The sequence below is a fragment of the Anolis sagrei genome, chromosome 5 (assembly GCF_037176765.1).
Source record: "Anolis sagrei isolate rAnoSag1 chromosome 5, rAnoSag1.mat, whole genome shotgun sequence".
NCBI classification, from domain to species: domain Eukaryota; kingdom Metazoa; phylum Chordata; class Lepidosauria; order Squamata; family Dactyloidae; genus Anolis; species Anolis sagrei.
The window spans coordinates 176,494,790-176,507,301 of record NC_090025.1 but is presented as its reverse complement, the minus strand read 5'-3'; the positions used below and the strand labels follow the sequence as shown (position 1 = coordinate 176,507,301).

Below are 12,512 nucleotides of genomic sequence, written 5' to 3'. Positions count from 1 at the left end.
ATCTATCTGTCTATGTACACAGGCATGTAGCCGGGGGGGGGGGGGGGCTCGGGGGGCTTCAGCCCCCCCCCCGAAATTTTCATGGTGGTTCGTGAAAAGGCCTTAATGGTGCATTATTTAAACTGTTATGTTTATTCATATCATGATCTGATCACCATACTCAATATATCCCATATGCATGGGGGTATTGGGGTAACGATACAAAAGGTTTGCTAGGCTAGCCCCTCTTTCACTCAGACTCAGCCCCCCCCGAAACTCACCCCCCCCCGAAACCCCCCCTGAAAAAAATTCAGGCCCCCCCCGAAACGAAATCCTGGCTACGGGCCTGTATGTACAGTATCTACCTATGCATCTATCTATTGATTTTTCTATTTCTTTTTCATGTATCTCTACTCTCTATCTTCTATGTATATGTATAATCTATAATTTATCTCTTTCTAGCACCTGTTTCTCTCTCTCTTCTATCTATCTATCTATCTATCTATCTATCTATCTATCTATCTATCTACATGAGTATCTATTTATCTATCTAAGTTATCTATTTATCATCTATCTACCTACCTAACTATTTATCTATGTGTTGCCTATGTATCTATCTATGTATCTCTTTCTCTCTGTATGTCAAGGTGTGTTTGTGTGTCCTTCCGCTCTCCTCCAATTGCTGGACTTTCCCTTGCTCTTTGGGCAAGAGAGGGACCCAAAGCGTGTGCCCCCCCCCTTCCCCCAGAGAAGCCTTGAGGAGACCTGTGAGGAAGAGGAGGAGGAGGAGGAGGAGGAGGAGGCGCTGCTGCCTGGCCCATCTGCCTTCCTCCTCCTTCCCTGCCGAGGAGGGGAGGGGGAGCAGGGAGGCGGGCAGGGCGAGGCGGCGGCGGCGGCCGGAGGAGGAGGAGGAGGAGGCGGCGGCGGCACCCCGGTCCTGCTCTGCCGCGGCCCTTCTGGCGATGGTGAGGCTGGCCTTGTCCCTGGGGGCCAGGAGACGGATCGGCAGGCGGCCCCCCGCCCTGTCTGCCTCCTCTCCATCCTTCCTCTCCATCCCTTCTTCCCTTCCTTCCTTCCCTGAGAGGCTGCGGCAGGAGAGAGAGAGAGAGAGAGAGAGAGAGAGATTGGCGAGGGGGAGCAGGTGGAGAGAGACTGCAGTGAAGGCTGCCCGGGAGACATGGCGGACCGCCGGCTCTGAATAAGCAGAAAGAGAGAGAGGAGAGAGAGAGAGACAGAGAGAGGGAGAGTGGGGCAGAGGAAGAGAGAGGGAGCCCACCATGCCACCGGATTGAAGGAGAACAGCCCAAGGACAAATGGTGCAGAGCCACCTTGAGGGGCTTCCAACTCCATCCCTCCTCCACCACCACCACCACCACCACCACCACCACCACCTTCTCTTTCATGGCGCATCCTTCCTCTCTCCTCCGGCCTTAAGCTGAGGGCAGCCAGCGGCCCCAGGCAAAGCCGCCCTCCATCCCTTCCTTCCCACCTCTTCCCACCCTTCTTTCCCTCTCTCCCTCCACCTTCCCGAAGAAGGCCATGGCTGCAGAAGAGGTCTCCGAGACGGTGGACCATTACAAGACGGAAATCGAGAGGCTGACCAAAGAGCTCACCGAGACCACCCACGAGAAGATCCAGGCGGCCGAGTACGGGCTGGTGGTTTTGGAGGAGAAGCTCACCCTCAAGCAGCAGTACGACGAGCTGGAGGCCGAGTATGATGTCCTCAAGCAGGAGCTGGAGCAGCTCAGGGAGGTGAGTTCCCCTTCCAGAGGGACGGGTGGCCCCTTCTCCTTCGCCCCCTCCCCAAGCCACATTCTCACTATGTATCTCCTCTGTATTTTTGAATGATTCTAAGTCACTCAAGACCTAGGTACTTGTGGGTTTTTTCGGGCAATATGGCCATATTCTAGAGGCATTTCTCCTGACGTTTCGCCTGCATCTATGGCAAGCATCCTCAGAGGTAGTGAGGTCACTCAAGACCTCTTCTGCTGACATCAGTACAGATAGTATTCCTACTTGGTCACTGGAAATCAATCAAGACTCAGTTTAGGCCAGAGAGAGACCTCTCCTGGGAGATGGATGCATGAAGCAGGTGGTGTGATGTCCTCAGAGAGCTCAGCAAAACCTCAGAAGATATATTGTCCAAGGCTTTCATGGCTGGAATCAGTGGGTTGTTGTAGGTTTTTTCAGGCTATAAGGCCATGTTCTAGAGGCATTCTCTCCTGACGTTTCACCTGCATCTATGGCAAGCATCCTCAGAGGTAGTGAGGATGCTTGCCATAGATGCAGGCGAAACGTTAGGAGAGGATGCCTCTAGAACCATGATAGTGAACCTATGACATGCGTGTCAGCACTGACACACATGGCTATTTTTGATGACACGCAGCCACATGCGGCCACATACAGAGAAGTACACCTTATAAGAGCCAATCTATTTCCATCCTTAAATTTGTAAAAGGCTCTACAAATTTAACATCTGCACGTTTGAGCATTATTCACTCCATAACTCAGCACGGAATATACATTTTTCTTATTTAAACTATAAATATTGCAAAATTACGTTAATTTTTTCTCGAAGTTGACACCCCACCCAAGTTATGGTCAGGTTTTTGGCAAATTTTGACACACCAAGCTCAAAAGGTTACCCATCACTGCTCTAGAACATGACCATATAACTGAAAAAAACCTACAACAACCTCAAAAGATGCTCAAGAGAGGATTAGGGATGTGGTATTTTGGTTCTAGTTTAGGGAGGCACCTTTACTAGAATCTGAAGCAAAAAAATCCTACAATATCTGCTTTGAACTGGGTTATCTGAGTCCACATTACCATATATTCCAGTTCAAAACAGATAATGTGGGATTGTAGTCAGCTGTGTGGAAGGGGCTCCAGTTCAAAGCAGATATTGTGGGTTATTCTGCCTTGAAATTCTGGGTTATATGGCTGTGCGGAAAGGCCCTTGGAAAGCCAAAGTTCAACACTCAGGGCATCATTAACTATTAAACTACAAACCCCAGAATTCTGCGGGAGACAGAAATTGGATTCATTCTCCAGTGTGATGAAGTAGTAAGTAAAGATAAAGGTTTCCTCTGACTTTAAGTTAGTTGTCTGAGCTACTGCTGTTTTACTAGGTTTAAACTGCATAATATAAATTTGCCATAACTATATTATGGCATATGTTATTAATAGTAAAGGTAAAGGTTTTCCCCTAACATTAAGTCCAGTCGTGTCTGACTCTGGGGGGTGGTGCTCATCTCCATTTCTAAGCCGAAGAGCTGGCATTGTTCATAGACACCTCCTAGGTCATGTTGCCAGCATGACTGTATGGAGCACTGTTACCTTCCCGCAGAAGCAGTACCTATTGATGTACTCATACTTGCATGTTTTTGAATTGCTAGATTGGCAGAAGCTATTCCACTCCACTATTGATTAAAATCCCAGAAATATTTCCTTACATGGGTATACATTCCTGCTTTCAGAGATCTGATGCAAACATGTTTTAAGTTTATTATTATTATTATTATTATTATTATTATTGTATTGTCGAAGACTTTTATGGCCAGCATCACTGGGTTGTTGTGAGTTTTCCGAGCTGTATGGCCATGTTCCAGATGCATTCTCTCCTGACGTTTTGCCCACCTCTATGACAGGCATCCTTAGTGGTTGTGAGGTCTTCTGAGGATGCCTGTCATAGATGCAGGCAAAATGTCAGGAGACAATGCTTCTGGAACATGGGCACATTGCCCAGAAAGCTCACAACCCATTATTATTATTATTATTATTATTATTATTATTATTATTATTATACATTAGAATTATAACTTATCAATATATCATTTTCTTATTCAGAAAGGGCTATTCAAAAAGAAACATTGATGAACATGAGCTTTATTTACACTTTTAAAGCTTCCATAAACATGAACTATCAATACAGGAATATGCAGAGGTTATTTATGTGCCTGTTTTATTTTCATTTTTTGTAGCATCACCCATCATCTTTTCATCAAAATATGTTCTTATGCCAATACAAAAATTTGTGTTTGATCCAAGGCAAACATGTTTATTATTATTATTATTATTATTATTATTATTATTATTAACTTTATTTGTACCCCGCTAGCATCTCCCGGAGGACTCGATGCGGCTTACACAGGCCGAAGCCTCAAAACACAATACAGTAAAACAACACAACAGTAGAAATGTTTGCCTGACTTGGCTGGAATATTTACTATTTAAAAATGCATTGTCAAATCTTTGCATGTCATTGTGTCTCAAATATTTGCAGGCCATTGAACTCCCTCTAGTTTTTATTTCTTGTATATATTTCTGGAAAAGAGTCACAACAAACATTTTTGTCTCTGTTCTGCATTATTTCCTTTACCGGACTGCAATATTTCCATTATCCTACAAAGTGGAATTCTGAAGCATCTTGTGTTTGTCATAACATTTGACACATTGTACAGAACACCTATAGACAGAAGTAAACCCAAAGATACACAATGAGACCTATTTATAAACATCAGCCATAATGTGCCAAAAAGCTTAAAACAAAAAAGTAAGCTTTCTATAATGTACCTTTTAAAAATAAATGTTTACTTTCCGTTATGTCAGCTTTAAACGTAGCTTCATTTGCAATAGTTCTCCAAAACCTTTGGATCCCAGTATTTATGATTAATGGGACATTGTTAAAACCTTATTACATATACAGTCCCTGTACAAGGAATGCAAGGGAAATTTGGACAACTGGCACAGTGCGTTAAACCACTGAGCTGCTGAACTTGTTGACTGAAAGCTTGGCAGTTCGAATCCGGGTGGCAGCGTGAGCTCCCACTGTCAGCCTCAGCTTCTGCCAACCTAGCAGTTTGAAAACATGCAAATGTGAGTAGATCAATAGGTCCCACTCCAGCGGGAAGGTAACGGTGCTCCATGCAGTCATACTGGCCACATAACCTTGCTGGTGTCTATGGACATCACCAGCTCTTTGGCTTAGAAATGGAAATGAGCACCAACCCCCAGAGTCGGACACGAATGGACTTAATGTCAGGGGGAAACTTTTACCAACCTAAACAAAATACATTCATAAGTAAAATGCTAGAAGCAATCTGTAGGTAATAATAATGATGATATCTATTATGATGAGAAAATTTCTGTGTTAGTTTCCAGTAGGAAGGTTGCCAACTTTTTTCTATGGCTTAAGCTACTGTGGAAGCCAGAAAATCAAGAGATGCAGTTTTATCAATCACGAAGGTGTACATAGAGAGGTAAACTGTTATACACCGAACATCCGCTTGAAATGTAGCTTTTAATAGCACAGAACATTTGTCGGAAAAAAGAGGGAAACACTATTCAACATGGAAGTGCAATGATGAAAACATTCAAGTTTTTGGTACATTTTTTAGAATTCTTTATGCTGCTACAGTGGAGAGAACTATTTATAGGACTACTTGTCTTAAGAACATATGTGAAGAGAATACATAATTTCTTCCCAGGTGTCCAGTATTAAACCAGTATTTATGACCTTAACTCAATTGTGGACTACTTGTTAACTTCTAGATGTCTTCTCTCATCATGGGCTATGCTTCATAGTACTAAAAGACCTCCTACTACATCTGGAGTGGCCATGGGTTGACTACCCACTGCAGTCCTTGGATATCAATAATCTAATTAATGTGTCATATGCATTCATTTTTCTAAATAAATTTACCAGATAACTTTTTAGACTACATATCAATTTATCTTCTAAGCCAGAGGGGAAGAAGTATGGCCCACATCCTGTCCCCAACCTATTTATGGCCCTCCAGTATCCTTCCAAGTTCCACGTGATATTTTAAGCATGTGGTTTGCATCTAAAATGGCCAAAAAAGCACTATGGATCACTAGAAGTTGAATTTATTAATTGTAATTCACAGTTTATTATGTACATGTGGGTGGGGCAATTGGAGGGCAACTAATGAAAATCAAATTCCCTGGAACCAGTCACTTCCCCCTGATGAAGAGAAGTTGCTGCCAAGTCAGAATTGTTATTGACGATAGATGTTGATGATAGGGTGATTTGGAGGATTCATATTCATGGGGTTGCCAGAAGTCTTAAGTTGATTTGATGGAAGTTAGCAACAAAAAGCACATTTACATTTAATTACATAAATTCATACACCCAATTAATAATTTGTTTCTAATACTGGATGACAAAGGGATATATTCACCATCTGCCTTGTGAAACAACTCCCTGATAATTGAACTCAAATGTTACCTGTGGGGCATCCCACATATAGCCATGTTCCCATAAGCCAGTGGTTCTAAATCTGTGAGTCCTGGGGTGTTTTGGTCTACAACTCCCAGACATCCCAGCCAATTTACCAGCTGTTGGGATTTCTGGGAGTTGAAGGCCAAAACATCTGGGGACCCATAGGTTGAGAACCACTGCTATAAACAGAGGCATGGCAATGATGTCATCTTCAGGGACCTCTGGGGGATGCTCATAAGGTCCTGGAGGATGCCGTCATCATCACAGTTGCACCTAGAGCAGGCAGGGGCAAACTTTGACCCTCCAGGTATTTTTGACTTCAACTCTCGTAGTTGGTAAGTTGACGGGGATTTCTGGCAGTTGAAGTCCAAAACACCAGGAGGGCCAAAGTCTGGCCATGCCTGAGCTATAGGAACATAGTTGTACCCTGTTGTCCCACCACCAGACACTAAATGTGTGGGTAGGAGTGCTGCTTTGGTCAGACCTCACCTGGAATACTGTGTTTAGTTCTTTGCACCAAAGTTTAAGAGGGATATTGACAAGCCAGAATGTGTCCAGAGAAGGGCAACCAAAATAGTGAAATGTCTGGAAACCAAGGCTTATGAGAAGCAGCTTAAAGAGTTGGGTATGTGTAGCTTGGAGAAGAGAAGATTGAGGGAGACATGGTAGCCATGTTTAAATATTTGAAAGGATGTCATGTTAATGAGGCGGTAAGCTTGTTTCCTGCTGCTCTGGAGACTAAGACATGGAGCAATGGATTCAAATTCCAGGAAAAAAGATTCCACCTAAACATTAGGAGGAACTTCCTGACAGTAAGAGCTGTTTGGCAGTGGAATATGCTACCTTGGAGCATGGTGGAGTCTTCTCTGGAGACTTTTAAGCAAGGGCTGAATTGTCCTCTCTCAGGGGTGCTTTGATTCTGTGTTCCTGTAAGGCAGGAGCTTGGGCTGGATGGCCCTTATGGTCTCCTCTGTATGATTCTATGAGAGAGTTGAGTTCTTCATGAAGTGTATGGTGTAGTTTGGTTCTATCAAATGATGCATGATTTCAGCTAATAAACCAAAAAAAAAAAAAAATCAAAACTGCAATCCTCAGGTATTCAACCAATCCTCAAGGTGGTATATCCATACATTTATCTGCCCCTGAGTATGAGTTTCCTGCGTTTGTTACCAATATCTAAAAGAAAGGTGGCAGTAAGAATGCAGCACTGGATACAGATTTCAGTTATATTTACATCTCTTTGAGTTCAGTGGGTCTTTGTTAAATGCAAGCAAGTCTGAATCCAACCTGTACAGGATACATCTGACTGATAAAGCATTAAAGATTTTTTTATTAAATCAGTTTGTAATGCAATAAGATTACCAACACATTATTGACCGTATATTGTCTCCGAAAAACATTAGGGGATTGCTGGACCTCTTTGTTTTTGTAGAATGGAATTTCAAGTAGGTCTTCTATTTAGATCTGGCAAAGTAATTGTAGCAAGCGATGACATTAGTGTTTAGCACAATATATAGAAAATGACAGTTATAACCCATAAGAGCTAATACATGGTTATGGATGATTGTACTTATCGCAGTGGACATCATGGCAAGGATTTTATACTTCATGGACATATGGTATGCATGCCACCTTGTTCCTCCAGCTGTAACTTATTTGTAGGAATGCACAATGCCCTTAATATACTGTCTTACAATATTATAGGTCTTTTCAGAACAGCTGAGGTCATGAAATGTGGTCACATCTGTTTATTCTGGTATCACATCTTACTCAGACAAAATAGTCTACCTGGTTAATTTGTGGTCAGAGTATTTCTGTATGAGTACGTTTATGTTCCTGGTATTTTAAAAAAGAAACCGCATATTCCCTGGTATATGGTGCTTGGATATATTCTGCTTCCCCTTGGCCCCTTTTTTCTTTCTATTTTTATGGTGTAAAAGAATGTGTGCTTTTAGACTGGTTTTAATTCCATTGATATTAATAATTATATTTAAGTTTATTTATGCCCACTTGGGCATAAATAGGGATATAAAGGAATCAAACAAGATGGTAATAATAAGAATAACACTTTTGGGATTGGTGCTCTTGTTATCTATTGCATATACATTTTGTAATACTTTCAAATAGCCGTAAAATATTTATTTATTTATTTATTTATTGTGTCAGAAGTGAATTGAGAATACAGTTGTTGTTGTTGTTGTTCATTCGTCTCCGACTCTTCGTGACCTCATGGACCAGCCCACGCCAGAGCTCCCTGTCGGCCGTCACCACCCCCAGCTCCTTCAAGGTCAGTGCAGTCACTTCAAGGATGTATAAGCCGAAAGCCGAATACAGTTGTAATGTATAGAAAAACCAGAAACAATATTAAAAACTTGGCATTTTACTAAATTTCCTTTGACCAGAAGTTGGCCACTTGGAGTGCCTCTGGTGTCGCTGTAAGAAGGTCCTCCATTGTGTATATGGCAGGGCTCAGACTGCATTGTAGTAGGCGGTCTGTGGTTTGCTCTTCTCCACATTCGCATGTCATGGACTCCATTTCATAGCCCCATTTCTTAAGGTTAGCTTTGCATTTCATGGTGTCAGAGCGCAATCTGTTCAGTGCCTTCCAAGTCGCCTGTGTATCCAGAGGGAAATTTCTCATCTTGTATCAGCCACTGATTGAGGTTCTGGGTTTTAACCTGCCACTTTTGGACATTCTCTTGCTGAGGTGTTCCTGTCAGTGTCTGTAGATTTTAGGAAGCTATTTCTTGATTTAAGGCGTTGGCTTGCTGGCTGATAATCAAACAGAGAATGGGCTGGAGCTGTCAATGCCTGGGTCCTTTCATTACAGGCTGCTACTTCCCGACAGATGTCAGGTGGTGCAACACCAGCTAAACAGTATGATTTCTTCAGTGGTGTAGGACTTGCAGCATGCAACCTAAAAAGATGAAGATACACATATTTTACAGGTTCTTTTTAAAGTTTACTCATCTGCCTAAGGGTTCAGGTTCATTCTTGTAAAAATATAAAACAACAAGTCAGATATGACTTTGGGCCTTCCCACGCAGCCGTATATCCCAGAATATCAAGACAGAAAATCTTACAATATCTGCTTTAAACTGGGTGATCCGAATCCACACTGCCACATATATTTAAAGCAGATAATGTGAGATTTTATTCACCTGTGTGGAAGGGGCCTTAGGGCCCTTCCACACAGCCCAATATTCTAGAATATCAAGGCAGAAAATCCTATATTGTCTGAGTGTGGACTCAGATAACCCAGTTCAAAGCAGATATTGTGGGGTTTTGTGCCTTGACATTCTGGGATATAGAGCTGTGTGGAAGAGCCCTCTGATAATTTGCATTTTTCACCAATGGTTTTTTGTTGACATAAATAAGGAATGTCCCTTCTGAAAGAATGAACTTGAGTAGTCATTTTGAGTCTTGGGGCCCTTCCACACAGCCCTATATACCAGAATATCAAGGTAGAAAATCCCACATTATCTATCTGTGGACTTAGATAATCTTGTTCAAAGCAGATATTGTGGGATTTTCTGTCTTGATATTCTGGGATATAGGGCTTTATATCCCTTTAAGACAGAAAAAGTGGCACATTAATGATGATGGTGATAGCCCCAAACTACTCACCTGGAATAGAACATCATGGTGCTGTATCCATCTTGGAGCTGCATAGTGGAAAAGCCCTTCCCTCTAATAAAGGACCCTTCCATACAGCCCTATATACCAGAATATCAAGGCTGAAAATCCCACAATATCTGCTTTGAACTGGGTTGTCTGAGTAGACACTCAGATAATGTGGGATTTTCTGCCTTGATATTCTGGGGTAGAGAGCTGTGTGGAAGGGCCCTAAAGCATCTTATAGTACGATTATGGTATCAGGAACTATTAAACCAGTCTAATCCCATAAATACTATTATCATACAATAAGGAAATATGCAAATACTGTCATGGCTTGAATGCAATGCAATGTAATGCAATAGCTATTGCCTGCAACATAACCAAGTATTCAATCCTACAAATGGGGAGAGCATTTTCATTGCATTACATTTTCATACTTCAGAACCCCACATGCAAAAAGGGTTATGATCAGGTTTAGTGAATTGTCTCTTTTCCCCCATCCATCAGATGGAATATTTCTACTTCTCACTGTGCAGTAACTGCAGTAGGAAGGTGCATTCTCACATACCCTAGAACACAGCAACCCATTTGGAAATCTGTGCTAACACACACTTACTGTTAATGGGAAAGCTATGGATTTAGTTTCCAGTGATTTTTTTCTTGCTTAAGGAATGCTGAATGTGAGTTGCCGTAGCTGCAAAACAGCTGATTGCAAATGTTCACCTTCAGAAATAGTATCCTTCTGTGCAACCAAAAAGCTGTTTGTGCAAGTGACTTCCAGTTTCTCTTTGGCAAAGGATTTGTTTATTTTTAAATATATATTTATATTTAAGGAGAAGAAAAGCGATCTAATACAACAGTAGAAGAAAAGCTCACAATTACAGGGTAGCTTCCTTTGGCTGCACTGGCAATGACTTAACCTTCAAAGGATGGAGAGGAGGAAGAGAAAGGGCATGGGACTTCTCAGTGTACCCTTTGTGTCGGTCTGCGTGCCTTTCTGTGCCCATTGCCAAGCTGCTAAATCCCTCTTCTTAATATGAACACTTCCCAGTCATGGCAGCTCTGTTGCATTCCAGGGATGGGAACCACCTCTGTACTTAACACACACTCCAGTCCAGGGGTCCACACACTTTTTAAACAGAGGGCCAGGTCACAGTCCCTCAAACTGTTGGCGGGCCGGATTATAATTCGAAAAAAAACATGAATGAATTCCTATGCACACTGCAAATATCTTTTTTGTAGTGCAAAAAACATTTTAAAACAATAAAATAATTAAAATCAAGAACAATTTTAACAAATATAAACTTATTAGTATTTCACTGGAAAGTGTGGGCCTGCTTTTGGCTGATGAGATAGGATTGTTGTTGTTATTGTGTGCTTTCAGGTAGTTTCATACTTAGGTTGACCCAGAGAGAGGGCCGGGTAAATGACCTTGGAGGGCCTTAGTTTGAGGACCCCATCTCCAGTCCAAGGTAAAACAGCAAAGTTGTTTATTGAAGAATATATAAAAAAAGCAATTCAGCAAAATAATGTAAAAAACCAAAGTTCAAATAAAAGTAACAATCCACAGGGAAAAAAAAGTAAAGGAGTAGCATAAAAAAACCAGAAATACAAAAGCAGAATAAATCCAAAACATGAAATTCAGGAACAGTCCTCAAAACCTGGACTCATGGGGCATGAACAAAAGGAAACATGGGACTAGAAATCCCTTGACTTGACCATGGATCTATACTCAACATCAAAGTTGCCTGGACTAACGAGCCCATTTGGGCTAGCTAACATAGAGAGAAATCATGGCATTTCCCCTGGGAAATTGATAAAGATTTCTTGTCTAATAAGTATCTTGACCTTCACACTCTTTCTTGAGAAGCCCTATGTTGATGGAACATAAATCCCCCATCCAACTGCTCATTATATTGGCCACCTGGACTTTCATTTCCATCCTCTGAGCTTAGATATGCTCCTCATCTTGCTTCCCTAGCAAACTGCCTTTCAGGAATGTGGCCTTCAGACACAGACCGCTCATTTTCAGGGCTTAAAATCTCTTGCTGGCTCCAGTGCTGACTTGCAGACCCAGTGTCATCAGAATGACTAACAGACTGAGAATCCCCAATCAGGTGTAGGCGCAATCAAAGGCTGAACTACAACAAACTCTACCTGAGGGAAAGTGGCTTCAGTTCTTATGATGTAACCAAGATGAAGGAACAGGAAGCAAGGGGTTTGTTTACCATCAAAGCAGTCATGCCTAAGCATATTTTTTCAAGTGAAAAAAAGTACCAAATAGGAAAATGTTATCCATTTCGGCAATTTTTCTCAACTAATTTGTGCCTGTTAAAAAGGAATTATAATAATAGGTACCTAAAATGTAGAAGCCTTCATATGGTCTCTAGAACGTTCAAAGCATTTTTATTTCTGTAGGCAAGGATTAGCCAATTAGGTTTTTTTTTCACATGTGCATATTAGTTTTGAATAAAAGGTTTGCTGAAAAATTTTGGCGTTATCCCTACTCTTTCCATATTACTTCAACCTTTAGTACCAAATTTTCTGTTAAATAGGAACATTTCTACCTGCAGTTAGAAAATGATGTTGGATATATAACAAGAAAACTGCATGAGAAATTGAGAGGACCCTGCTTGCATTGAAACTCCACACAAGTGAGCCATTGCTCTTG

At 41.7% G+C, this 12,512-nt stretch overlaps 1 protein-coding gene across 9 annotated transcripts in view; it reads left to right on the top strand.

Moving 5' to 3' along the window:
* The first annotated feature begins 866 nt into the window (after positions 1-866).
* BICD1 (BICD cargo adaptor 1) overlaps positions 867-12,512 on the top strand; it is a 133,548-nt gene continuing 121,902 nt past the window's right edge. For 4 of the 9 annotated variants that reach the window (XM_060776792.2, XM_060776793.2, XM_060776795.2 and 1 more), the window contains exon 1: positions 869-1,731. In XM_060776792.2, the coding sequence (XP_060632775.2) occupies positions 1,519-1,731 (213 nt within the window). In that variant the 5' untranslated portion in view covers positions 869-1,518. Of the gene's footprint in view, positions 1,732-12,512 lie in introns of all 9 variants that reach the window. The other 5 variants (XM_060776787.2, XM_060776786.2, XM_060776788.2 and 2 more) reach the window with 2 other exon arrangements.